This window comes from Polypterus senegalus, chromosome 2, assembly GCF_016835505.1.
Source record: "Polypterus senegalus isolate Bchr_013 chromosome 2, ASM1683550v1, whole genome shotgun sequence".
Lineage (NCBI taxonomy): Eukaryota > Metazoa > Chordata > Cladistia > Polypteriformes > Polypteridae > Polypterus > Polypterus senegalus.
Window position 1 is genome coordinate 163,482,536 of NC_053155.1, and position 27,500 is coordinate 163,510,035.

The 27,500-nt window shown below is 41.8% G+C and overlaps 1 protein-coding gene across 1 annotated transcript in view; it reads left to right on the forward strand.

Annotated features, from left to right (window-relative positions):
- Positions 1-1,032: 1,032 nt before the first annotated feature.
- The window catches only part of cct8 (chaperonin containing TCP1, subunit 8 (theta)), an 86,323-nt gene continuing 59,855 nt past the window's right edge, over positions 1,033-27,500 (forward strand). The window contains exons 1-2 of the mRNA XM_039744919.1: positions 1,033-1,122; positions 10,791-10,870. Of these exons, the coding sequence (XP_039600853.1) occupies positions 10,793-10,870 (78 nt within the window). The 5' untranslated portion in view covers positions 1,033-1,122; positions 10,791-10,792. The remainder of the gene's footprint in view (positions 1,123-10,790; positions 10,871-27,500) is intronic.

The window sequence follows — 27,500 nt, forward strand, 5'->3', positions numbered from 1 at the left end:
CGTGGCCCTGCAAGTTGTCATCGTATCCAATGGTCTTGGAGTTGGTGGGCGTGGCTCCTTCCTGCGTGCACCATAGGTTTCTCACTTGTCGGCGGCTTAGTGAATCCATGCCCTTTTCCGGCGTGCTTTCCATGGTTGTCTTGCCTTATTGAGAGATATATAATATATATATAGAGAGAGAGATGTTGACGTGATGAACTGCATCTTAACTGGCTATTAAGTAACCTTTTAAACGGAGTCCTTTTGTATCGTTTGCTGAGTAAACATGTGGATACATTTTTTAAAAGGTTTTATTTTTAGTTCAGAAATGTACAGTCGAATGCAAGATCATTATGTTTCCTTTTCTGTATGTGCTTAATGTAAAATTTTCGATACATTTGTAGAGTTTTAACTGGTTTAGTCCCTTGGCTAGATGAAAACTAGTAATCTTACATAGTTGACGCTTTTTTAAAAAAAAAAAAAAATGAGTACGCTTTGTTGGTTGTTGGCTCAGCAGACCCGTGACCTGTAGTTAGGATATAGTGGGTTGGATAATGAATTATCTGTCAATCCATTATCCAACCCGCTATATCCTAAGTACAGGGTCACGGGGGGGGTCTGCTGGAGCCAATCCCAGCCAACACAGGGAGCAAGGCAGGAAACAAACCCCGGGCGGGGCATCAGCCAACACAAGGCATGCGCCCAAAAAGCACACACTAGGGACAAATTATGATTCACCAATGCATCTAACCTAGTCTTTGGACCATGGGAGGAAACCCACGCAGACAACCCGGGTGTCCTAACTGCGAGGCAGCAGCCCATCATGAATTATGTGCCTTGTAAATACTGTTTGTGTTAGAATTAAGGTATTTACGTAGAAACTGTGTACTCATTCAAAAAAGCCTTGCCTCCAAAACCATTCATTGCATACAGTTTTTTTTTTTTTTTTACACTAATCACCTTTTGCTTTAAAATAATGTAATTCTGTCATTTTAAATGGAAGCACTTTTGTGGTTATAAAATTGTGCAATGTTTGTTTTATTTTTCTCTAGCATTACTCTGGACTTGAAGAAGCAATCTTTAGAAACATACATGCATGTAAAGAGTTGTCTCAGACAACACGGACAGCGTATGGACCAAATGGTATGAAAAATACTACTTTGTTTATTTAAATTTTTATTTGATGATCACTAGTTTTTGCTTATGGTTTTTTTTTTTTCTGTGTTAAACCAATGACAAAAAACGGAGCTGCTCAAAGGATTTGTCCATGTATTAATTTTTAATGTACACAATTGATACTAGTTTTGTATCAGTGCTAAAATTTTTACTTTGGTATTGCTACCAACTTATAGACTTCAATACTGTTCCCTAAACTGCTCTGAATCAAATAACTGATAACACCAGAATCCACCCATCAGCCTCCCCGGCGCACTGTTCCATCCCCAACACTATGCACCACTTTACCTTCTTGATTGCCGTCAAGTCCCTCATGAGGTTCTGATTTTTTCAAAGAGTGTACTTTTGTTTTGTGAAATACTTTTTTTCCCACAACTGCTATAGTGAGTGTTAGGTGGGGTGTGTAGGATGTTGAGAGGAAAGGTAATGTTAACTTCCAGATTCAAAAATCCCATTACAATTTTTTTTTAAATACTTTTTCAGTACCTGTTTACTGCACAACCTTGGTAGTGTTTGTCAGCATTTGCAGGAACCAGGTATGTATAATACACCAGGGAATTGCAGGCTACACGTTTTCATACTTGTTCCAAGTGGACCAATTTAGTATCTGCAACTAATGTAGCTCTTTGTCTTTGAGATGTAGGAGATAAACACTCACTGAAAATGGGATTTTGAGGACTTCATAAAGATTTATTTGAATACAGATTTAAACCCACTAAAGAATATTTGTGTCCAATGACGTCTTTATAGGGTTCATACAACCATGCACCACAATACTAGTTACATTACCTATAAAATGCAGTACACAAAATAAAACTGGTAACATGCAAAACATTTTTTCTCAGCAGCATCTACTGACTGCCTCTGTTAACATCTATTTGAAAAATAACTTTAGTGAGTGCTGTCGTAAGACACCAAGGCTGGTAAGGTCTCGACATCTCCTCCGACACTGTCTTTCACAGATGGCATTGAAGATAGTGAAGGACACACCACCCAGAAATAATCTGTCGGTGATGTCTGCTTCATGTGCTGTTTCAGATCTTTAGGGCCTCAGAGTATAGGAGCATAGTAGAGGTGAGATGATGTTTCATCTTGATGATGGGTTTGGCACTCAATCTGTCTGACGAGCTAATGGTGGCTGCTAACTTTCTGGTATGAAGTTTATCTAACATCATTAAGCCGTATCACTGACTTTACATGCTTGTGTTTAGTTTCCAATGGATGGCACTACACCATGCTTTTGGGCGCAACAGTAAACCTGATTTTTAAAAAATTTTTTTTTAATGGAATGGAAATTTGACAAATGCACAAGGAATTATATTCTCTTAAACAGTATGGTGAACAAGTCTGGTAATGCAACTGATGCTCCCTAAACTTGCATTGATTTATGTGTCTCACTTTTATCCCTTATTTTGCATATCCCTTAGGCTCTCAAATTTGTGCAGTTGCCAAAATCATGTAAATGCTTTAAGGTGCGAATGTTTATCGTTGACTGTATATAAAATGACAAAGCAACCAACGCCCACAACAGGGCTGCAATGTCCAGTCAACAAAGGAAACTAGCTAGGGGTGGGTGTTATGGCCAAAAATTTGTATCATAATATAATTGAAAGGTTATCACGGTTACAGTATCTATCATGGTATATTCTATCTGCATGTGCTTTTCAGGTTGAATCCAGTTTAGGTTCTTTGTTAGCTCAGATTTATGAGTTAATAGATGTAAAATTTCTTTTCATAAGACAATTTTAATCAACTAAAGTAATTTTATATAGCACCTTTGCTGGGCTCAAGAATTTCTGAATGAACCAACAGCGTAACAGCAGAATAAAGATCAAATATACAACAGTGGTTGCAAAATAATACCAACATGAAACACTAAAGATAAGTACAGGAAACACTAAGCTTCAAATCAGAATATTGGACAAGGAAACCACACTAAACTACAGAAATGGCAAGAAGACCCTTAACAAGTAATTTGATACAAATATAAATCATCAGAGTACCTTGGGCAGAGAGTTAAGCAGAAAGAAAAATCATAATGTCGGTGTAAATGTAATTGCCTTCCTGAAAAAATGAGTTTTTTTTTTTTTTTTTTTAAAAACATTGAGTCTGTTGATCTAATTTATATTCACAATACAATGTATCTGTCCGGGCCAGGAGGTGAGACATAGAGTCGGAGTGAAGGCTTCAGCGCACCGGCAATAGGAAACCTCCTAAGAAAGACAGTCACTCAGCTGCTAATGCGTAAAAGATGCAAGCACATCAGTAACACGAATCCTCATAGCAGAGAGATGCTCAGAGTAGTTCTGCCGATTTCAATACATGCGAGAAGCTGTTGCTGGGTATGCCAGAATCCATCGAGGAAGAAAAATGAAAAACATTATTTGTACAACATCTTAATTTATCTATCCATTCCTAAATAATTAAATGGGCAGGCTATTCTGTATCAATGCAATACGCTGCTTGTTAAAACGGATGACTCCCGCTCTTGCGTGCACTTAGTGCTGCGTGGGTATTATGAACTATCGTATCTGTTCAAGTTCTGTTTAAATTTTAAATACAAGTAATTTTTATTTAGTCGACAGAAATATGTTTGGTAGGAATTTAAATTAAATTTAGTCATCATTGCATAAATTTTTCTTCACCATAGAAATTTAAAGACTAAATTCAACTTGCATTCCTACCAAAGATGCTTCTGTCGACTAAATAGAACCTACTTATATCCAAATAGAACCTGAAAAGATACATTATTTCGAAATCTGATTGCACATTTTAGATCAACTTGACTTGCACTACATCAAGCCTGCCTGCCTCAATAAGTCACCGTTGCTTTGCTCTTACTTTTGTACAGTTCATTAAATCATGGCTAGTCGCGAAAAAATTAGAAAATGGAAGGAGGATTACACTGAGTATGGCTTTACCAAAACAATTATTGATGGCAAATAAAGTATCCATTATTCATAAAGCTTCAATTGTTGATCTGTTTTTCTGCGTTAACCTCATTTTTTCATACTTCTTGTCAAACCAAGGGGGTGCGAGTGTAAAATGAATCGGGAAGCGCTGAAATATATGTATGTATGTAGTTTTACTGTCAAGTAATGCAAAGAGTACGCGAAACGTGTTTCGCCATAATTCTGGGCTCATCAGGTGTACACACTCACTGCACCCCCTATCGGGAATCAAACCTCGGACGTCACGGTGTGTGTTTCGTTTATTTGACAGTATGTAGATCGGAGATATATCTCCTTTATCCACAATAAATGCCTTTATTGAATAGACAAACCAGGGGTCAGCAAGTTCGTTTCTACTGCAGCCACAGCCGCAACACACACAAACATTAATAATAAACTTGCAATATTATTTAGGAAAATCGCAACATTTTACTCACCAAAAATTCGGATTATTTGTAAATAAAATCCATCATTCTCTCTTTCCTCAAAAACAGTTCAATCACTCTGTCAAATTGATTATCCGTGCACTTCAGTTCCATCAAAAAGTCCCTCTCTTTCGCCATCGAAGCTAATGCTGCAAGTCAAACCTGCCCTGTTGCATTTCTGGCATAAGTTTTAATTCGATTTAAGGCTGAAAATGTCCGCTCGACAGAAGCATTGTACACAGGAATGGTCACCACCAAATATACCAATGTGAACTGCCGCCCCATGCTCTCATTCAGATTTTTCTGATGAAGGAAGTCAAGGAGATCAGTGGGAGATTTTTCTGCAAAATTATCCATGGCATCCATTACAGTCAGTTCTGTTTTTAGCAGAGACAGATCAAAAACCACTTCGTGGCTCTTGTGTTAAACTGGAGAAGGCTGCATGCGTGAAATTTTTCTTGTATTCCCGAAACTTCTGGGGCTCGAGGAGCGTGAGAAACATCAGGTTTTTGTGGTCTTGAAATCTGGTCTGTGTCTGGCAAATAATATTGTCCAGAATCCTGCCATGGAGTTGGCCGTACGGTGCGTTCAGTAGCCTCGCAGAGTTCCTCATATCGGCTTCTATCCAATCAATGGGTCTGAATACGGTGACGTCGCCGTTCGCCTGCTAGAGGGCCATACTGACACCAACTCAAAATCTGATTGGTTGAAGCAACAGGTTAATCAACATTTATTTTGTGTTAGAGTACCTGCACAACGGATTGTAAAGTCCTCTCTGCCTAGCAACAAATGATGGCTGAAATGTGATTGGTTAAATGCTTTAATACGAAAATACATGCCTGGAAGCAGCACAACCATCGGAAAAGCTATGAAAGGAAGCGGACAGACTATTTGGAATTATTTAAGTATTCATGGACAAATTATAATTGATATAAGTTTGTGATTAAAATATTTTTACTTATGAAATTCTAAGCACAGTCCTTCACCCCGCGAATATTTACCTTATATGGGCAGGCACTCAATTACATGGGGTGTGTGATGAAGCGAGACACAACTCTGCCTCCCACAGCCATCGAGCTGCAGTCTGTTACAGTAAATGGACGAAAAAATAGGTTCCAGTTATGACCATTACACGTAGAATTTTGAAATGAAACCTGCCCAACTTTTGTAAGTAAGCTGTAAGGAATGAGCCTGCCAAATTTCAGCCTTCTACCTACACGGGAAGTTGGAGAATTCGTGATGAGTGAGTGATTGAGTCCGTCAGTCAGTGAGGGCTTTGCCTTTTTATTAGTATAGATATACACATATATAATACACATTGTGGCATGCGGCTGGGGGTGGTACCCAGCCGGGACACCCAGGATTACCGGTGGAGGGCTTGCGCCTCCTCTAGACCACAAAGGGGCGACCGCCCTGGTTACTTTCTGGGCCACAGGTGCAGAGCTTTGAAGCTCAACCCTGTAGGGGCCCGTGGTCACCGCCAGGGGGTGCCCCAATGCCTGGAAAGGCCTGGACCTCCGCACTATCGCCACACCAGAAAGTGCTGGAGGGAAGAGGAGCAGGGACACCCGTTGTGCTTCTGGGGATACAGCCGGCACTTCCGCCACACTGGGGCGTGTCGGTAGAAGATTGCCGGAGCACATCCAGGGGAACATAAAAGGGGCCGCCTCCCTTCATTCAGGGCTGGAGTCGGGTGGAAGAGGACAAGATCTAGAAGAGGAAAAGAGGAAAGAGGCGGCCTGAAGGTGGGAAAGGCATACTGTAGTTTTGACCTGGACTGGGGTGATTGGTGCTGCAGCACTGGGTTGTTGCACTTGTATAACTGTAAATAAACGTGTGGTGGACTTTAAAATGATGTTCATCTGTCTGTGTCCGGGCTTCTTCCCACAATATATATATATATATATATATATATATATATATATACACACACACACACACAGAAACCTTGGTATATGTCCTCTTTAGAATAAGTCCAACATTGTATACATCCTGTCCGGACATGAAAAGTTTTGCTTGGAATACGACCTGCGTGCCACCCACCCCTCTCTCTCTCTCTCTCTCTCTCTCTCTCTCTCTCTCTCTCTCTCAAGCCACGACTGCCCACAATCGGCAGTTGCAAGCATAAACAACCTGTGTGCGCTACCTGTTGTATATGATTGTTCAATGATGCTTTTGTCCATTGCTTTATGTTCGGCTGTTGATTGCTATGGTCTGCATCTTTTAAGACCTGTGACTGCCAGAGGGAGGGGCGTGGTTTAGAAGGCACGCTGTATGGAGAGTTGGTTAAACATGGTTCAAAATAAATAGCATTCGAAACGTTATTTTGAGTGTGTCACTACTTCAGTCTAGAGAACTCCACACTACCCTTGTTTACATCTCTCGAATCAAAGCCACGACTGCCCATGAGCATCAGTACAGCAGTTGCTAGCATTCAGTGAAAAACCCGCACGCTAACCTTGTTTACCTTTCTCGAGACAAAGCCATGACTGCCCACGAGCATCAGTTCGCCATTTGCTAGCATTCCGTGAACAACCCGCACTATAACTCTCTGTGAATTTTCACGTGATTTGTGTTTTTTCATAGTAAATTTTCATTTATTTCATCTAATTGCTTTTGTATTTATGTATTTTAGTATTAATCAATGTTTAAATTGTTTTATACAACCCCATCAATGTATAATATGCCAAAAACAATAGGATTTTTTTCATTTGAACGGAATAATCATTTTCCCTTTTTCTTATGGAAACAATTTGGTATACATTACTGTGCAAACGTTTTAGGCAGGTGTGAAAAAATGCTGTTAACTAAGAATCCTTACACTAACAGAAGTGTTAATACTGTGTTTTTTTATTAACAAAGCAAAGAGAATGAACATAAAATAAATCTAAATCAAATTTAATATTTGATGTGACCGCCCTTTTCCTTCAAAACAGCATCAATTCTTCTAGGTATACTTACAAACAGATTTTGAAGGAACTCAGCAGGTAGGTTCTAAACATCTTGGAGAACTAACCACATATCTTCTGTGGATGTAGCCTGCCTTAAATCCTTCTGTCTCTTCATGTAATCCCAGACACACTCAATGACATTGACATCAGGGCTCGGTGTGGGTCATACCATCATTTCCAGGATTCCTTGTTCTTTACGCTGAAGTTGGTTCTTAATGACATTGGCTCTATATTTGGGGGTTTTGTCCTGCTGCAGAATAAATTTGGGGGCAATAAGATGCCTCCCTGATGGTATTGCATGATGTATAATTATCTGCTTGTATTTCTCAGCATTGAGGACACCATTAATCCTGACCAAATCCCCAACTCCATTTCCAGAGATACAGCCCCTTGATTGCAAGGAAACTCCACCATGTTTCACAGTTGTCGAAGGCACTCATTATTGTACAACTATCCTGCCATTCAGTGAACAAACTGCCTTATGGTACAGCCAAATATTTTCAATTTTGACTTGTCACTCCAGAGCACCTGCTGCCATTTTTCTGCACTGAGTTCTTATGTTTTTGTGCATAGTGGAGTCCTTTGGTTTTTTTCCATGTCAGAGGTATGGCGTTTTGGCCACAGTTATTTCATGAAGACATCTTCTGGTTAGACTTATCTTGACCGTAGATGGGTGTACCTGGGTCCCACAGGTTTCTGCCAGTTCTGAGATGATTGCTCTGCTGGACATCTTCAGATTTCAAAGGGAAGTTAGCATGATGTGTCTTTCATCTGCCGCAAGTTTCCTTGGCCAACCACTGCACCTACAATCTTCAGCATTAACCATTTCTTTGTGCTTCTTGTGGCATTGAATCAACAAGGTGCTGAAAGCATTCTTTAGAAATGTTGGCCCATATTGATAGGATAGCATCTTGCAGTTGATGGAGATTTGTGGGATGCACATCCAGGGCCGCAGCTCCGTTCCACCACATCCCAAAGATGCTCTATTGGGTTGAGATCTGGTGACTGTGGGGGCCATTTTAGTACTCATTGTCCTGTTCAAGAAACCAATTTGAAATGATTCAAGCTTTGTGACATGGTGCATTATCCTGCTGGAAGTAGCCATCAGAGGATGGGTATATGGTGGTCATGAAGGGATGGACATGGTCTTAAACGATGCCCAATTGGCACTAAGGGGCCTAAAGTGTGCCAAGAAAACATCCCCCAAACCATTACACCACCACCAGCCTGCACAGTGGTAACAAGGCATGATGGATCCATGTTCTCATTCTGTTTACGCCAAATTCTGACTCTACCATTTGAATGTCTCAACAGAAATGGAGACTCATCAGACCAGGCAACATTTTTCCAGTCTTCAACTGTCCAATTTTGGTGAGCTCGTGCAAATTGTAGCCTCTTTTTCCTAACTGTAGTGGAGATGAGTGGTACCCAGTGGGGTCTTCTGCTGTTGTAGCCCATCCGCCTCAAGGTTGTGCGTGTTGTGGCTTCACAAATGCTTTGCTGCATACCTCGATTGTAACGAGTGATTATTTCAGTCAAAGTTGCTCTTCTATCAGCTTGAATCAGTTGGCCCATTCTCCTCTGACCTCAAGCATCAACAAGGCATTTTCGCCCAAAGGACTGCCGCATACTGGATGTTTTTCCCTTTTCACACCATTCTTTGTAAACCGTAGAAATGGTTGTGCATGAAAATCCCAGTAACTGAGCAGATTGTGAAATACTCAGACCGGCCCGTCTGGCACCAAAAACCATGCCACGCTCAGAATTGCTTAAATCACCTTTCTTTCCCATTCTGACATTCAGTTTGAAGTTCAGGAGATTGTCTTGACCAGGACCACACCCCTAAATGCATTGAAGCAACTGCCATGTGATTGGTTGATTAGATAATCGCATTAATGAGAAATTGAACAAGTGTTCCTAATAATCTTTTAGGTGAGTGTATAACTACCTTGTGTCTTGCTGCCGTGCATTTATTACCTGTGACATGAAACTGTCTTCCACCACTTCACCTTGGTAGCAGTGTTTTGCTGTTCTTCACCCAGTTTTTACTCTCCTATACAGCTGTTTCTGTTTCAGTTAATGACTGTGTTTCAACTTGCATATGAAAGTGATGATCATTAGCACCCGTTTGATATAATTGATTAATCATATATCTGTCTATAATCCTACAAAATCCCTGCCTTTGTGCAAGTGTACCTAAAAGAACGGACACTGGTTTTAAGACAAAGGGTAGTCACACCAAAAATGGATTGGATTTAGATCTTTCTTCTGTTAGCTCACTTTGCATTTTGTAAATTGATAAAAATAAACAATTAGAATTTATATTTGTATAAGCATTCTTACTTTACAGCATTTTTTCACACCAGCTTAAAACATTTGCACAGTACTGCATGTCCTGTTTGGTATAAGTCAAAGGGTCTGGAACGGATTAAGGACGTACAACGAGGTACCACTGTGTGTGTGTGTGTGTATTTATATATATTTTTTTAACTTTTAAGTATTCCTAGGAGCACAGTTGGCATCAACTGTGAAATGCAAGAGGTTAAAAACCAACAGGCCATCAGGATACTTTCTAAAGATCAATGGAAGAAACCAATGATCACTGTATAGCAGAGCTTCAGAATGACTATCGCAGCAGCACTGTGTAAAGCAGACATTTTTGATAGAGTTGCTAATGCCCACTTGGAGGTTGAGAAAGATCATTGAAAGTACTCAGACTCTAGGAATCCTGCCTAGTAGGCATCAAAATAGATATAATGTCCCAAAAATAAAACATAAGCCCCTAAAGAGGAGGGGTTACCCCAAACTTTTGTCATGATTACAAAGGAGCAAACAAATAGTCTTTGTTACTAAAGGATTTTTTTACAAAACATAAGAAAATACAATGTAAAACCCAAAAGAGCAAAGCTAGGAAAAAATTGAGATGCCATTATGGCAATCCCACAGCAAACAAGTTGAAATCCACAATCCATTAAATAAAACCAGAGAATTGAATTATTTATTTGCATTATAAAAATTCATTTATGATGGGATTTTCAGGAAATTTAACTCGCGGAGTGAGGGAATCTAGTAATACATTAAGTAGTATTATAGTAATTTACGTTTTTGGTAATTTCTGGAAATCTCATTTTTATTTTTCAATTTGGCCATTTTCTGTCAAGAAGCTTCTCCGACTTAACATTTATGCTTTTATTTGGTATTGGGCAGTTGAATGATTATTTCAGAGATTTTAGATATCATCCATGCTATAATTCCATATAGTCATGAATCAGACATGCATTTTTGATATGTTTATTGTTATTTTACAGGCATGAATAAGCTGGTTATTAATCAGCTCGAAAAACTGTTTGTCACCAATGATGCTGCTACAATTTTACGAGAATTGGAGGTAAGATGTTAGGCACCTCTTGTGCTGGTGCTAAAATTGTATTTTAATCTATTGGTCCACTTTTTTTTATTTTTTTTTTTTTTGACTGGGACAGGTATTGCATAATCCCAAAGAGAAATATTTCATTTAGGGTAAATAGCTGAAAATAAGAAACATGATCACAAAGTTTTCCCTGTTGTGCCAAACCTACTCCTTCAGCCTAGTCCCACTAACATGTAGCCAAAATTTATTTTTACATGGCATTTGCTAGTTAGAGGTGGGGTTAGTGTCTACATTTGCTAGAATAATCTGTTAATACTTGATGAATATGGCATTTGCCGGAAAACCAGTGATGCATTATCAGATGCTTTGTTTGGAGTATTATCATTTTTTATTTTATTTTTTTTTGTTTTAAAATTGTATGTATTATAATAGTTTTTAAGATATATAGCACTGTGTTGTTCAGTTTTTATTTGACTTTTATTTTTATTTGAATTTTAAATCTTATCCTTTACGCAAAAAATCTACTACATCTAATAAGAATTTGTTTATAATTATGCTTATAATTATAGTGTTTTTTGTTTTACTTTTCAGTCTTTTAGCTTGTGCTCATGAAGCCAGACACACACACACCATTGTGTGGTTTTTCCATTATTTTTTTTAGGATTGCAGTTTAATAATAATAATTCTTTACATTTGCATTGTGCTTTTCTCACTACTCAAAGTACTTCATTGAGTGGGGAGCCACTTGGATAATGCAACGACATCCATTTTCGTGCCAGTACGCTCAACACACATTAGCTGTTAGGAGGTGAAGTGGTGAGAGAGAACCAATTAGAGACAGGGGACGACTAGGGGGCCAAAATGACTGGGCTGTGGTGGGCAGTTTAACCTGGATATCTGGATCCATCCATCCATCCTCTTCCGCTTATCCGAGGTCGGGTCGCGGGGGTAGCAGCAGCAGCAGAAGCCCAGACTTCCCTCTCCCGGCCACTTCTTCCAGCTCTTCGGGAGAATCCAAAGCGTTCCCAGGCCAGCCGGAGACATAGTCCCTCCAGCGTGTCCTGGGTCTTCCCGGGCCTCCTCCCGGTTGGACGTGCCCGGAACACCTCATCAGGGAGGCGTCCAGGAGGCATCCTGATCAGATGCCCGAGCCGCCACCTCATCTGACTCCTCTCGATGCGGAGGAGCAGCGGCTCTACTCTGAGCCCCTCCCGGATGACTGAGCTCCCCTCCTATCTTTAAGGGAAAGCCCAGACACCCTACTGAGGAAACTCATTTCAGCTGCTTGTATTCGCTATCTCGTTCTTTCGGTCACTACCCATAGCTTATGACCATTGGTGAGGGTAGGAATGTAGATCGACTGGTAAATCGAGAGCTTTGCCTTACGGCTCAGTTTTTTTCACCACGACGGACCGCACCAATCCGCCTGTCAATCTCACGATCCATTTTTCCCTCACTCGTGAACAAAATCCCGAGACACTTAAACTCCTCCACTTGGGGCAGGATCTCGCCCCCAGCCCTGAGAGGGCACTCCACCCTTTACTGGCTGAGGACCATGGTCTCGGATTTGGAGGTGCTGATTCTCATCCCAGCCACTTCACACTCAGCTGCGAACCGCTCCAGAGAGAGCTGAAGATCACGGCCTGATGAAGCAAACAGGACAACATCTCTGCAAAAAGCAGTGACCCAATCCTGAGTCCACCAAACCGGACCCATTCAACACCCTGGCTGCGCCTAGAAATTCTGTCCATAAGTTATGAACAGAATCAGTGACAAAGGGCAGCCCTGGCGAGTCCAACTCTCACTGGAAGCGGGCTCGACTTACTGCGGCAATGCGGACCAAGCTCTGACACGGTTGTACAGGGACCGAACAGCTCTTATCAGGGTGTCCGGTACCCAATACTCCTGGAGCACCCCCCACAGGATTCCCTGAGGGACACGGTCGAACGCCTTTTCCAAGTCCACAAAACACATGTAGACTGGTTGGGCAAACTCCCATGCACCCTCAGGATCTGCTAAGGGTGTAGAGCTGGTCCACTGTTCCGCGACCAGGGCGAAAACCACACTGTTCCTCCTGAATCCGAGGTTGACTATCCGGCGGACCCTCCTCTCCAGAACCCCGAATAGACTTTTCCAGGGAGGCTGAGGAGTGTGATCCCTCTATAGTTGGAACACACCCTCCGGTCCCCTTTTAAAGAGGGGATCACCACCCCGTCTGCCAATCCAGAGGCACTGTCCCGATGTCCATGTGATGTTGCAGAGGCGTGTCAACCAAGACAGTCCTACAACATCCAGAGCCTTAAGGAACTCCAGGCGTATCTCATCCACTCCCGGGGCCCTGCCACCAAGGAGTTTTTGACCACCTCGGTGACTTCAGTCCCAGAGATGGGAGAGCCCACCTCAGAGTCCCCAGGCTCTGCTTCCTCATTGGAAGGCATGTTAGTGGGATTGAGGAGGTCTTGAAGTACTCCTCCCACAACGCCCCGAGTCAAGGTCAGCAGCGCACCATCCCACCATATATGGTGTTGACACTGCACTGCTTCCCCTTCCTGAGACGCTGGACGGTGGACCAGAATCTCCTCGAAGCCGTCCGAAAGTCGTTCTCCATGGCCTCTCCAAACTCCTCCCATGCCAGAGTTTTTGCCTCGGGAACAACTGAAGCCGCATTCCACTTGCCCTGCCGGTACCTATCAGCTGCCTCCAGAGACCCACAGGACAAAAGGTCCTATAGGACTCCTCCTTCAGCTTGACGGCATCCCTCACCGCCGGTGTCCACCAACGGGTTTCGGGATTGCCACCGCGACAGGCACCGACCACCTTACAGCCACAGCTCCGGTCAGCCGCTTCAACAATAGAGGCACGGAACATGGCCCATTGGACTCAATGTCCCCACCTCCCTCGGGACGTGGTCGAAGTTCTGCCGAAGGTGGGAGTTGAAGCTACTTCTGACAGGGGACTCTGCCAGCCGTTCCCAGCAGACCCTCACAACACGTTTGGGCCTACCAGGTCTGACCGCATCTTCCCCACCATGAAGCCAACTCACCACCAGGTGGTGATCAGTTGACAGCTCCGCCCCTCTCTTCACCCGAGTGTCCAAGACATATGGCCGCAAGTCCGAGGACACAACCACAAACTCGATCATCGAACTGAGGCCTAGGGTGTCCTGGTGCCAAGTGCACATATGAACACCCTTATGCTTGAACATGGTGTTCGTTATGGACAATCAGTGGCGAGCACAGAAGTCCAATAACAAAACACCGCTCAGGTTCAGATCGGGGGGGCCATTCCTCCCAATCACGCCCTTCCAGGTCTCACTGTCATTGCCCACATGGGCATTGAAGTCTCCCAGCAAAACAAGGGAATCCCCAGAAGGTATGCCCTCTAGCACCCCCTCCAGAGACTCCAAAAAGGGTTGATACTCCAAACTGCTGTTCGGCGCATACGCACAAACAGTCAGGACCCCTCCCCCCACCTGAAGGCGGAGGGAGGCCACCCTCTTGTCCACCTGGGTAAACCCCAACGCACAGTTGGGGGGCAACTCCAGAGTGGTAGAGAGTCCAGCCCCTCTCAAGGAGATTGGTTCCAGAGTCCAAGCTGTGTGTCGAGGTGAGTCCGACTATATCTAGCCAGAACCTCTCAACCTCGCGCACTAGCTCGGGCTCCTTCCCCTTCAGAGAAGTGACATTCCACGTCCCAAGAGCCAGTTTCTGTAGCCGAGGATCAGACTGCCAAGGTCCCCGCCTCCGGCCACCACCCAACTCACACTGCACCTGACCTCCTTGGCGCCTCCCATAGGTGGTGAGCCCATGGGAAGGAGGACCCAAGTTACCTCTTCGGGCTGTGCCCGGCCGAGCCCCATGGGTGCAGGCCCGGCCACCAGGTGCTCGCCATCGATCCCCACCCCCAGGCCTGGCTCCAGAGGGGGGCCCCGGTGACCCGCGTCCGGGCAAGGGAAAACGTCGTGCACAGTTTTTATTCTTCATTGGAGGTTTGTTGAACCGTTCTTTGTCTCATCCCTCACCTAGGACCAGTTTGCCTTGGGTGGCCCTACCAGGGGCATAAAGCCCCGGACAACATACAGTAGCTCCTTGGATAATTGGGACACGCAAACCCCTCCACCACGATAAGGTGATGGTTCAAGGAGGGGGGATATCCGGATACACCTTACAAATTACTAAGGATGCCCAATGTTCTGTTATCACCACACAGTATCAGGACTTCAGTTTTACATTTCGTCCAAAGGATGTTGCCGCTTTGTGCTGCATCATTGTACTAGGATTGCATTAGGATCACAGATCACACAGTATGTTCCCCCTGCTGGCCTCGCCAGCACTTCTTTCAGCAGCAGCCCAAGCTTGTCCTAGATGGTCTCCAGTCCAAGTTCTGGCTTGACTGAACATGCTTAGTTGGATATCGTGTTCTGAAATGTATGTGGTATGGCTGCGTTGACCTTGGACCTCAGAAAACGCAATGGACCAACACCAGCAGATGACATGGCACCCCAAACTATCACTGACTGTGGAAACTTTACCCTGGACCTCAAGCAACATGGATTCTGTGCCTCTCCTCTCTTCCTTCAGACTCTGGGACATTGATTTCCAAAGGAAATTTACTTTCATCAGAGAACATAACTTTGGACCTCTCAGCAGCAGATTTGTCTTTAGCCCAGGCAAGACGCTTCTGACGCTGTCTCTTGTTCAAGTGTGGCTTGACACAAGGAATGCGACTGCTGTAACTCATGTCTTGCATATGTCTGTGCGTGGTGGTTCTTGAAGCACTGACTCCAGCTGCAGTCCACTCTTTGTGAATCTCCCCCAAAATTTTTAATGGGTTTTGTTTCACAATCCTCTCCAGGATGCGGTTATCCCTATTGCTTGTACACCTTTTTTTTTCTACGACATCTTGTCCTTCCTTCGCCTTTCTGTTAATGTGCTTGGACACACAGCTCTGTGAACAGCCAGCCTCTTAAGCAATGACCTTTTGTGTCTTGCCCTCCTTGTGCAAGGTGTCAATGGTCGTCTTTTGGACAGCTCTCCAGTCAGCAGTCTTCCCCATGATTGTATAGCCTACAGAACTAGACTGAGGGGCCATTTAAAGGCTTTTGCAGGTGTTTTGAGTTAATTAGCTGATTAGAGTGTGGCACGAGGTGTCTTCAATATTGAACCTTTTCACAATATTCCAATTTTCCGAGATACTGAATTTGAGACTTTCATTAGTTGTCATTTATAATCATCAAAATTAAAAGAAATAAACATTTGAAATGCATCAGTCTGTGTGTAATGAATGAATCTAATATACAAGTTTCACTTTTTGAATGGAATTACTGAAATAAATCAACTTTGTCAGGATTCTAATTTTATGACTAGCTCGTGTGTGTGTATATATACTGTATAAATAAATAAATTATATATATATATATATATATATATATATATACATATACACACACACACAATTGGGCAATTTATATGGATTCACCTTAATAAAATGTGAATGGTTGGTGATATTAACTTCCTGTTTGTGCCACATTAGTATATGTAAGGGGGGAAACTTTTCAAGATAGGTGGTGGCCATTTGGAAGTTCGCCATTTTGGAACCAACTTTTGTTTTTTCAATAGGAAGAGGGTCATGTGACACATCAAACTTATTGCGAATTTCACAAGAAAAACTGGTGTGCTTGGTTTTTATATATATTTGGCAGGCTCATTCCTTACAGCTTCCTTACAAAAGTTGGGCAGGTTTCATTTCGAAATTCTACGCGTAATGGCCATAACTGGAAGCTATTTTTCTGCATATACTGTAATGGAGTTGAGCTCGAAAGCCGTAGGGGGCGGAGTTTCGTGTGACATCCCCACGCCTCCCACGTAATCCCGCAGTACGTAGAAAACCAGGGAGAGCTCCAAAAACCGCTGAAGAAAACATACATTATATAATTAAGAAGGCACAACAATTAGAAGCGAGCGATGACATATAAAACCATATTCAGTGGCTCACGTGAACTGAGCGAAAAGCCAGACAAAAAGCAACAGTTCCAAAGAGTGCTGAACAAAAACCGAATTACACTGCTACGCTCAAATAGACAAACCACACACCGTGGCCCAATAGTAGAGGCTTCGCCTCTAGCGCCGGCTTCCGAGGTTTGATTCCCGAGAGGGGATGCACTGAGTATGTACGCGTGCTTTCTGATTCATTTTAGCCTCGCATCCCCTTGGTTTGCGGAAAATATGCGGTTAACGCAGAAAGACAGATCACCAATTGAAGCTTTATGAATAATGGATACTTTATTCGCGATCAATGATTGTTTTGGTAAAGCCATACTCGGTGTATTCATTAGATGAACGGTAAAAAAGTAAAAGCGAGAGGAGGGTAACTTATTGAGGCACGCGGGCTTGATGTACTGTAGTGCGAGTCAACTCGATCTGAATTGCGCGATCACATTTGAAAAAATATAACTTTTCAAGTTCTATTTAGTCCATATGTGTCAAAACTCAAGGCCCGCAGGCCACATCTGTATGTGTGTGTGTGTGTATATATATATATATATATATATATATGTGTGTGTGTGTGTGTGTATATATATATATATATATATATATATATATATATATATATATATATATATATATATATATATATACACACACACACACATTGTCCTTCTCAAAAAATTAGCATATTGTGATAAAGTTCATCATTTTCTGTAATGTACTGATAAACATTAGACTTTCATATATTTTAGATTCATTACACACAACTGAAGTAGTTCAAGCCATTTTATTGTTTTAATATTGATGATTTTGGCATACAGCTCATGAAAACCCAAAATTCCTATCTCAAAAAATTAGCATATTTCATCCGACCAATAAAAGAAAAGTGTTTTTAATACAAAAAAAGTCGGCCTTCAAATAATTATGTTCAGTTATGCACTCAATACTTGGTCGGGAATCCTTTTGCAGAAATGACTGCTTCAATGCGGCGTGGCATGGAGGCAATCAGCCTGTGGCACTGCTGATGTGTTATGGATGCCCAGGATGCTTCGATAGCGGCCTTAAGCTCATCCAGAGTGTTGGGTTTTGTGTGTCTCAACTTTCTCTTCACAATATCCCACAGATTCTCTATGGGGTTCAGGTCAGGAGAGTTGGCAGGCCAATTGAGCACAGTAATACCATGGTCAGTAAAGCATTTACCAGTGGTTTTGGCACTGTGAGCAGGTGCCAGGTCGTGCTGAAAAATGAAATCTACATCTCCATAAAGCTTTTCAGCAGATGGAAGCCTCCTGATAGCTAGCTGCATTGACCCTGCCCTTGATAAAACACAGTGGACCAACACCAGCAGCTGACATGGCACCAGAGACCATCACTGACTGTGGGTACTTGACACTGGACTTCAGGCATTTTGGCATTTCCCTCTCCCCAGTCGTCCTCCAGACTCTGGCACCTTGATTTCCGAATGACATGCAAAATGTGCTTTCTTCCAAAAAAAGTACTTTGGACCACTCTGTAGCACAGGTCAGGCGCTTCTGTCGCTGTTTCTGGTTCAAAAAAAGCTTGACCTGGGGAATGCGGCACCTGTAGCCCATTTCCTGCACACGCCTGTACACGGTGGCTCTGGATTTTTCTACTCCAGACTCAGTCCACTACTTCCGCAGGTCCCCCAAGGTCTGGAATCGGTCCTTCTCCACAATCTTCCTCAGGGTTCGGTCACCTCTTCTCGTTGTGCAGCGTTTTCTGATGCACTTTTTCCTTCCCACAGACTTCCCACTGAGGTTCCTTGATACAGCACTCTGGGAACAGCCTATTCGTTCAGAAATTTTTTTCTGTGTCTTACCCTCTTGTTTGAGGGTGTCAATGATGGCCTTCTGGACAGCAGTCAGGTCGGCAGTCTTACCCATGATTGCGGTTTTGAGTAATGAACCAGGCTGGGAGTTTTTAAAAGCCTCAGGAATCTTTTGCAGGTGTTTAGAGTTAATTAGTTGATTCAAATGATTAGGTTAATAGCTCGTTTAGAGAACTTTTTCATGATATGCTAATTTTTGAGATAGAATTTTGGGTTTTCATGAGCTGTATGCCAAAATCATCAATATTAAAACAATAAAAGGCTTGAACTACTTCAGTTGTGTGTAATGAATCTATACTAATAAAAGGCAAAGCCCTCACTCACTCACTGACTCCTCACTAATTCTCCAACTTCCCGTGTAAGTAGAAGGCTGAAATTTGGCAGGCTTATTCCTTACAGCTTACTTACAAAAGTTGGGCAGGAAATTCTAAGCGTAAGGGTCATAACTGGAAGCTGTTTTTCTCCATATAATGTAATGGAGTTGAGTTGGAGATGGCTGTGGGGGGCGAGTTTCGTGTGACCATCACGCCTCCTACGTAAGTACGTAGAGAACAAGAAAGAACTCCAAACAGTGATGAGCACAAAACGCCATTTCACAATTGAGAAGGCAGAAAAACATTATGAAGCAAATGATGCATACAAGCATATTCATAAGTACAGCTACTGCGGAAACAAAGCACGGCGTGAACCGTAAGTTTATATTAAATTAAGTTCATAGACAGGCTGCCACTAGCGTTTGTAATTTAGTGCCTGCCCATATAAGGCCGTCCATCAGCAGCAATCCAATACAAACACTGCCGGTAAATATTCACGGGTGAAGGACTGTGCTTTTGCAGAGGAAGATGAGATGGTCAGGGTGGTGTTTGGCACAAACTCATTGAAACTGCGAGAGAAACTTTTAAGTGCCGGGTCTTAGCTGACATTACACGACACGAGATGGCACCAGTACAGCTGGGAACCTTCGATGCAAGAACACCAAGCGGCTCCGTGAACTGGCGCGTGCACAGACAAAAGCAACAGTTCCAAAGAGTGCTGAACAAAAACCGAATTACACAATTGAGAAGGCAGCAAAAAAATATGAAGCGTCTGATACATACAATCATATTCATAAGTGCAGCTACTGCGGAAACAAAGCACACGGTGGAAAAAGTGAATGTCCTGCTAAAGGAAGACAGTGTAAAAAAACTGTGCATGCAGTTTGTCACATCTCAGATAAAGAGGAAGGCGAGCTGTTTATTGATGCAGTAAGGAACTAATCGATGAATGAAACCTCTTATCTTTACAGCGATTGACAAACACGGAATGTAACTTGAACACATCCTACAAATCGAGCCTGATTGAAACAAATAATGATAATCAAATCCTTGATGACAGCAACATTCAATAACACTCACAAAACAATTACTGTATATTGACAATCATGTTATGTTATTTTTAAAATGTTCCCTTTTCTTTTTCATAACTTCTACTTCTCCACTGCGATATGCGGGTATATATATATACCCCGATCTACAGTACATACTCTCGCATAGACAAGCCATACGCTGTGGCGCAATTGTAGAGTCTTAAGCCTCTAACGCCACATTCGAGGTTGATTCCGAGAGGGGATGTACTGACTATGTAGCGCTACCCGATTCATTTTACCTTCGCATCTCCTTGGTTTGGGACGTATGAAAAAATATTAGGTTAATGCAGAATCATGTTACGTTATTTTTAAAATTTTCCCTTTCTTAGCACAAGCACAGCTGAGAAGCTTCGATGCATGTACTCCATAACACGTTAAAAATAACGCATTTAATCACACTTTCAATTCCAAACAAGCGGAACTTTTGTCAATGCATGATTTCCTGGTACATCCATTACACTGATGCACACATCACAGCTACAAAAATGTTAGAGTCGGAATAAAGCGTTCCTACAACTGATCATTTCAACTACCCGCGAAGCCTTGATAAAAGCATGGTTTTGTGCACACTGAAAAGCAAGCAAAATTAGATGCATTACAGAAAGCGGACTTTGTGGCTCTTACTGGGGATCATTGGACTTCCGTGACCGTTAGTAATTCTAAATACATCTAATTACAAAATGTTCAATGATCACACTGTTTTAGCCTAATGTACAAAATAATTTTGGCTAATGTTACTCAGAGTTTAAAGAGTAAGCTGGTCAAATTACCTTTTATGTTTCTGACTTATTTTTTAAGACGAAAAACTGCACTTTATATTGAAATTTTGGTTATTATTATTTAAAGACAATACTATTCTGAAAATGTACTTAAAGTACTTAAACTACCACTTTATTTTTAAGTCTGCCCAATTTTAACCAGGGATGATATTTTTGTTTCTGTTTTGAATTCAAATGCAGTTTAGGTGTTTTTTTTTTTCAGAAATTAAAACAGCTTCAGTTTACAATATTCATGTCCATGTCTATTATTTGATTCTGTAAGCCCACTAAAACCCTTTTTAATAAAAAAAAAAAAAAAAAATTTGCGATTTGGGGCAAATTTCGTGTGCGATTACATACGATTAATCAAGATTAATTCTTACACAGCCTCTAATTAATTGGATTAATTTTTTAATCAAGTCCCACCTAATATATATATATATGTAGATATATATGTAGATTTGTATATATATCTGTATATACAGTATATATGTAGATATGTAAGTGTATATATATGTATATATAAATATTATATTATAATATATATATATATATATATATATATATATATATACCAGCGTGTATGGCGGAGAAGTAGTGTGTTAAAAAGCTAGAAAAGAAAAAAGGGAACATTTTAAAAATAACGTAACATGACTGTCAATATACAGTATTTCTTTTGTGAGTGTTCCTGAGTGTTGCTGTCATCAAGGATTTGATTATCATTATTTTTTTCAATCAGGTTCGTATTTGTAGGATGTGTTGTGTTCAAGTTACATTCCGTGTTTGTCAATCGTTGTAAAGATGACGGGTTTCATTCATCGATTCGTTTCTTACTGCATCAATAAACAGCTCGTCTTCTTCTTTATCTGAGACCTGACACACTGCATGCGTTTTTTTTTTTTTACACTGTCTTCCTTTAGCGGGACATTGACTTTTTCCACCGTGTGCTTTGTTTCCGCAGTAGCTGGATTTATGAATATGCTTATCAGGCGCTTCATATTTTTGTTGCCTTTTCAATTCTGTAATTCGGTTTTGTTCAGCTCTTTGGAACTGTTGCCTTTTATCTGTGCACTGCGTCAGTTCACGTGAGCGCTCGGTGTACATGCATCGAAGGTTCCCAGCTGTGCTGGTGCCATCTCGTGCTATGTCCATGGCTGTATTTAATGTTACCTTAGTCCTGGCACTTAAAACTTTCTCTCGCAGTTTCAGCTGATTTTGTGTCAAACACCACCCTGACCATCTCATCTTCCTCTCCTTAAACACAGTCCTTCACCCGTGAATATTTAGTGGAGTTTGCTATTGGATGGCCGCTGACGGACGGCCTTATATGGGCAGGCACTAAATTACAAACGCCAGCGGCAGCCTGTCTATGTAGGTTTATATCGTGCTTCGTTTCCGAAGTAGCAGAACTCATGAACATGGTTGTATATGTCACTTCGGCCGCTTCTTATTGTTTCAGCTGCCTTCTCAATTATATAATGCATGTTTCTTCAGCGCTTTTTGAGGTCTTCCTGGTTTTCTATGTACTGCGCGTGATTACGTGGGAGCGTGATGATGTCACATGAAACTCCATACAGCTGCAAGCTCATCTCCATTACAGTAAATGGAAAAACAGCTTCAGTTATGACCATTACGCATAGAATTTCGATATAAAACCTGCCCAACTTTTGTAAGGAAGCTGTAAGGAATGAACCTGCCAAATTTCAGCCTTCCACCCACACGGGAAGTTGGAGAATTAGTGATGAGTCAGTGAGTGAGTGAGTGAGGGCTTTGCCTTTTATTAGTGTGTGTGTGTATGTATATGTATATGTATATGTATATGTATATGTATATATGTATATATATGTGTATGTGTGTGTATATATATATGTGTGTGTGTGTATGTGTGTATATATATATATATATATATGTGTGTGTGTGTGTATATATATATATATATATATATATATATATGTGTGTGTGTGTGTGTGTGTGTGTGTGTGTATATATATATATATATATATATATAGCTTCTGTAGTGGTCTGTGTGACCCTCCATGGATATGCCTCCCCAGACAATCATTAACCCACCACCAAACTGCTCATGCTGAATGATGTTACAGGCAGCATAATGTTCTCCATGGCTTCTCCAGACCCTTTCACCTCTGTCACGTGCTCAGGGTGAACCTGCTCTCATCTGTAAAAGCACAGGCCACCAGTGGTGCATCTGCCAATTCTGGTATTCTATGGCTAATGCCAATCGGAGCTGTATGCTGCTTGGCAGTGAGCTCAGGGCCCATTAGAGTGACATGGGGCCCTTGGGTCACCCTCATGAAGTCTTTCTGGTTGTTTGGTCAGAGTCATTAACACCAGTGGCCTGCTGGAGGTCATTTTGTAGGGCTCTGGCAGTGCTCATCCTGTTCCTCCTTGCCCAAAGGAGCAGAAACTGGTCCTGCTGATGGGTTATGGACTTTCTATGGCCCTCTCCAGCTCTCCTAGAGTAACTGCTTGTCTCCTAGAATCTCCTCCATACCCTTGAGACTATGCAGGGAGACACAGCAAACCTTCTGGCAATGACACGTATTGATGTGCCATCCTGGAGAAGTTGGACTACCTGTGCAACCTCTGTAGGGTCCAGGTAACAAGCCTCGTGCTACCAGTAGTGACACTGACTGTAGCCAAATGCAAAACTAGTGAAGAAACAGTCAGAAAAGATGAGGAGGGAAAAATGTCAGTGGCCTCCACCTGTTGAACCATTCCTGTTTTGGGGGTCATCTCATTGTTGCCCCTCTAATGCATACACATATATATATATATAGATATATATAGATATATATAGATATATATAGATATATATATATATATATATATATATATATATATATAGATAGTATATATATAGATAGTCTCTCTCTCTCTGACTGACGCCATGCCATTTATATGGATACACCTTAATAAAAATGGGAATGGTTGGTGATATTCCTGTTTGTGGCACATTAGTATATGTGTGGGGGAACTTTTCAAGATGGGTGGTGGCCATTTGGAAGTCGGCCATTTTGGATCCAACTTTTGTTTTTTCATGCGACACATCAAACTTATTGGGAATTTGACAAGAAAAACAAAGGTGTGCTTGGTTTTAACGCAACTTTATTCTTTCATGAGTTATTTACAAGTTTCTGACCAATTATAAAATGTTTTTAATTTGCTGCCCATTGTGTTGGATTGTCAATGCAACCCTTTTCTCCCACTCTTCACACACTGATAGCAACACCGCAGGGGAAATGCTAGCACAGGCTTCCAGTATCCGTAGTTTCAGGTGCTGCACATCTCGTATCATCACAGCATAGACAATTGCCTTCAGATGTCCCCAAAGATAAGTCTAAGGGGGTTAGATCGGGAGACCTTGGGGGCCATTCAACTGGCCCACGTATGACACTCAATCCACTTTCTAGGAAACTGTTCCTCAGGACCTGACTGACACCCATAATGTGGTGGTGCACCATCTTGCTGGAAAAACTCAGGGAACGTGCCAGCTTCAGTGCATAAAGAGGAAACACATCATCATGTAGCAATTTCTCGCATATCCAGTGGCCTTGAGGTTTCCATTGATGAAGAATGGCCCCACTATCTTTGTAATTCCTTCCATACCACACCATACCATCAATTTTTTGTTCCAACAGTCTTGGAGGGGATCTAGCCAATGTGGGTTAGTGTCAGACCAATAGCGGTGGTTTTGTTTGTTAACTTCACCATTCACATAAAAGTTTGCCTCATCACTGAACAAAATCTTCTGCGTGAAACTGAGGGTCCTGTTCCACCCCTTGTTTTTGTTTTGCCCATTCTGCCAATTCAGTGCGCCGATCTGGGTCATCCTCGTTGAGATACTGCAGTAGCTGGAGTTTGTAAGGGTGCCATTTGTGAGTAGCTGATATCTGCTGAAGGGATGTTTGACTAATGCCACTATCCAGTGACATGCTGCGAGTGCTACGCTGTGGGCTCTTGCTGAATGAAGTTAGGACAGCCACTGATGTTTCTTCATTAATGAGCAGTTTTCATGCGTCCACATTTTGGCAAATCCAACACTGAACCAGTTTCACGAAACTTAGCAAGCAGTTTGCTAACTGTAGCATGGTAGATGGGTGGTCTCGTAGGGTGTCTTGCATTGAAATCTACTGCAATGACCCAGTTACTGCGTTCACCAGACATCCACACAATTTCTATCCGCTCCTCACCTCTGCGACATGTTAACCTCGTAGACATGTCAATGGCTGTAAACAAAGAGAAACTTGTAAATAACTCATGAAAGAATAAAGTTACGTTAAAACCAAGCACACCATTGTTTTTCTTGTGAAATTCCCAATAAGTTTGATGTGTCACATGACCCTCTTCCTATTGAAAAAACAAAAGTTGGATCCAAAATGGCCGACTTCCAAATGGCCACCATGGTCACCACCCATCTTGAAAAGTTTCCCTCCTCACATATATTAATGTGCCACAAACAGGAAGTTAATATCACCAACCATTCCTATTTTATTAAGGTGTATCCATGGTGTGTGGACAAAATTGTTGGTACCCTTCAGTCAATGAAAGAAAAACTCAAAATGGTCACAAATAACTTTTAACAAAAGTAATAAATAAAAATTCTATGAAATTTAACTAATAAAAGTCAGACACTGCTTTTCAACCATGCTTCAACAGAATTAATAAAAAAAAACTCATGAAACAGGCCTGGACAAAAATGATGGTACCCCTAGAAAAGACTGAAAATAATGTGACCAAAGGGACATGTTAATCCAAGGTGTGTCCACTAATTAGCATCACAGGTGTCTACAATCTTGTAATCAGTCAGTGGACCTATATATAGGGCTCCAGGTAGTCACTGTGTTGTTTGGTGACATGGTGTGTACCACACTCAACATGGACCAGAGGAAGCGAAGGAAAGAGTTGTCTCAGGAGATTAGAAAGAAAATTATAGACAAGCATGTCAAAGGTAAAGGCTATAAGACCATCTCGAAGCAGCTTGATGTTCCTGTGACTACAGTTGCACATATTATTCAGAAATTTAAGATCCATGGGACTGTAGCCAACCTCCTGGACGTGGCGCAGGAGGAAAATTGATGACAAATCAAAGAGGCGGATAATACGAATAACAACAAAAGAGCCCAGAAAAACTTCTAAAGAGATCCAAGGTGAACTTCAAGCTCAAGGAACATCAGTGTCAGATCGCACCATCCGTCGTTGTTTGAGCCAAAGTGGACTTCATGGGAGACGACCAAGGAGGACACCATTGTTGAAAACAAATCATAAAAAGCCAGACTGGAATTTGCCAAACTACATGTGGACAAGCCACAAAGATTCTGGGAGAATGTCCTATGGACAGATGAGACAAAATTGAACTTTTGCCAAGGCACATCAGCTCTATGTTCACAGACGGAAAAATGAAGCATATCAAGAAAAGAACACTGTCCCTTCTGTGAAACATGGAGGAGGCTCTGTTATGTTCTGGGGCTGCTTTGCTGCATCTGGCACAGGGTGTCTTGAATCTGTGCAGGGTACAATGAAATCTCAAGACTATCAAGGGATTCTAGAGAGAAATGTGCTGGCCAGTGTCAGAAAGCTTGGTCTCAGTCGCAGGTCATGGGTCTTGCAACAGGACAATGACCCAAAACACACAGCTAAAACACCCAAGAATGGCTAAGAGGAAAACATTGGACTATTCTAAAGTGGCCTTCTATGAGCCCTGACCTCAATCCTATTGAGCATCTTTGGAAAGAGCTGAAACATGCCGCCTGGAAAAGGCACCCTTCAAACCTGAGACAACTGGAGCAGTTTGCTCATGAGGAGTGGGCCAAAATACCTGCTGAGAAGTGCAGAAGTCTCATTGACAGTTACAGGAATCGTTTGATTGCAGTGATTGCCTCAAAAGGTTGTGCAACAAAATATTAAGTTAGGGGTACCATCATTTTTGTCCAGGCCTGTTTCATGAGTTTATTTTTTAAATAATTCTGTTGAAGCATGGTTGAAAATCAATGTCTGACTTTCATTGGTTAAATTTCATAGAATTTTTATTTATTATTACTTTTGTCAGATTAAAGTTATTTCTGTGACCATTTGAGTTTTTCTTTCATTGACTGAAGGGTACCAACAATTTTGTCGATATATATATATATATATATATATATATATATATATATATATATATATATATACAGTAATCCTAAATATATACGCCGACTTTAGCGGCTTCCTCTATCGCGATTTTTTCTCATACACTTACGTCACTACATGCGCTTTCTGAGAATTTTTATCTCTGATGGCTCCTAAGCGTGCTGCTTACAAGCCTTCTGAGAATAAAACTAAGCGGGAGAGATGCTTACTATCAGAAGAAGGTGAAAGTCTTGTATATGATTGAAGATGGCAATACCCTACAAAAGCCTCCTCCATGTGAAAAGACAAGCGCCAGTAACTGCCTATCAAGATGTTCTTCGGCAGCAGACACCCTGCCTACTCCTAGTACTTCTTTGGGAAGAGACAACAAGCGCACCTGCTGAAGATACTGCACCACCTCTGAGACTCTCCTACTGAGGTGGGTGCCTTCATAGGTTAGTGGTTGTGTGCAATTAAATGTACAGTACAATCTACTATAGAAAAGCGAGATAAGGAGAGCGAG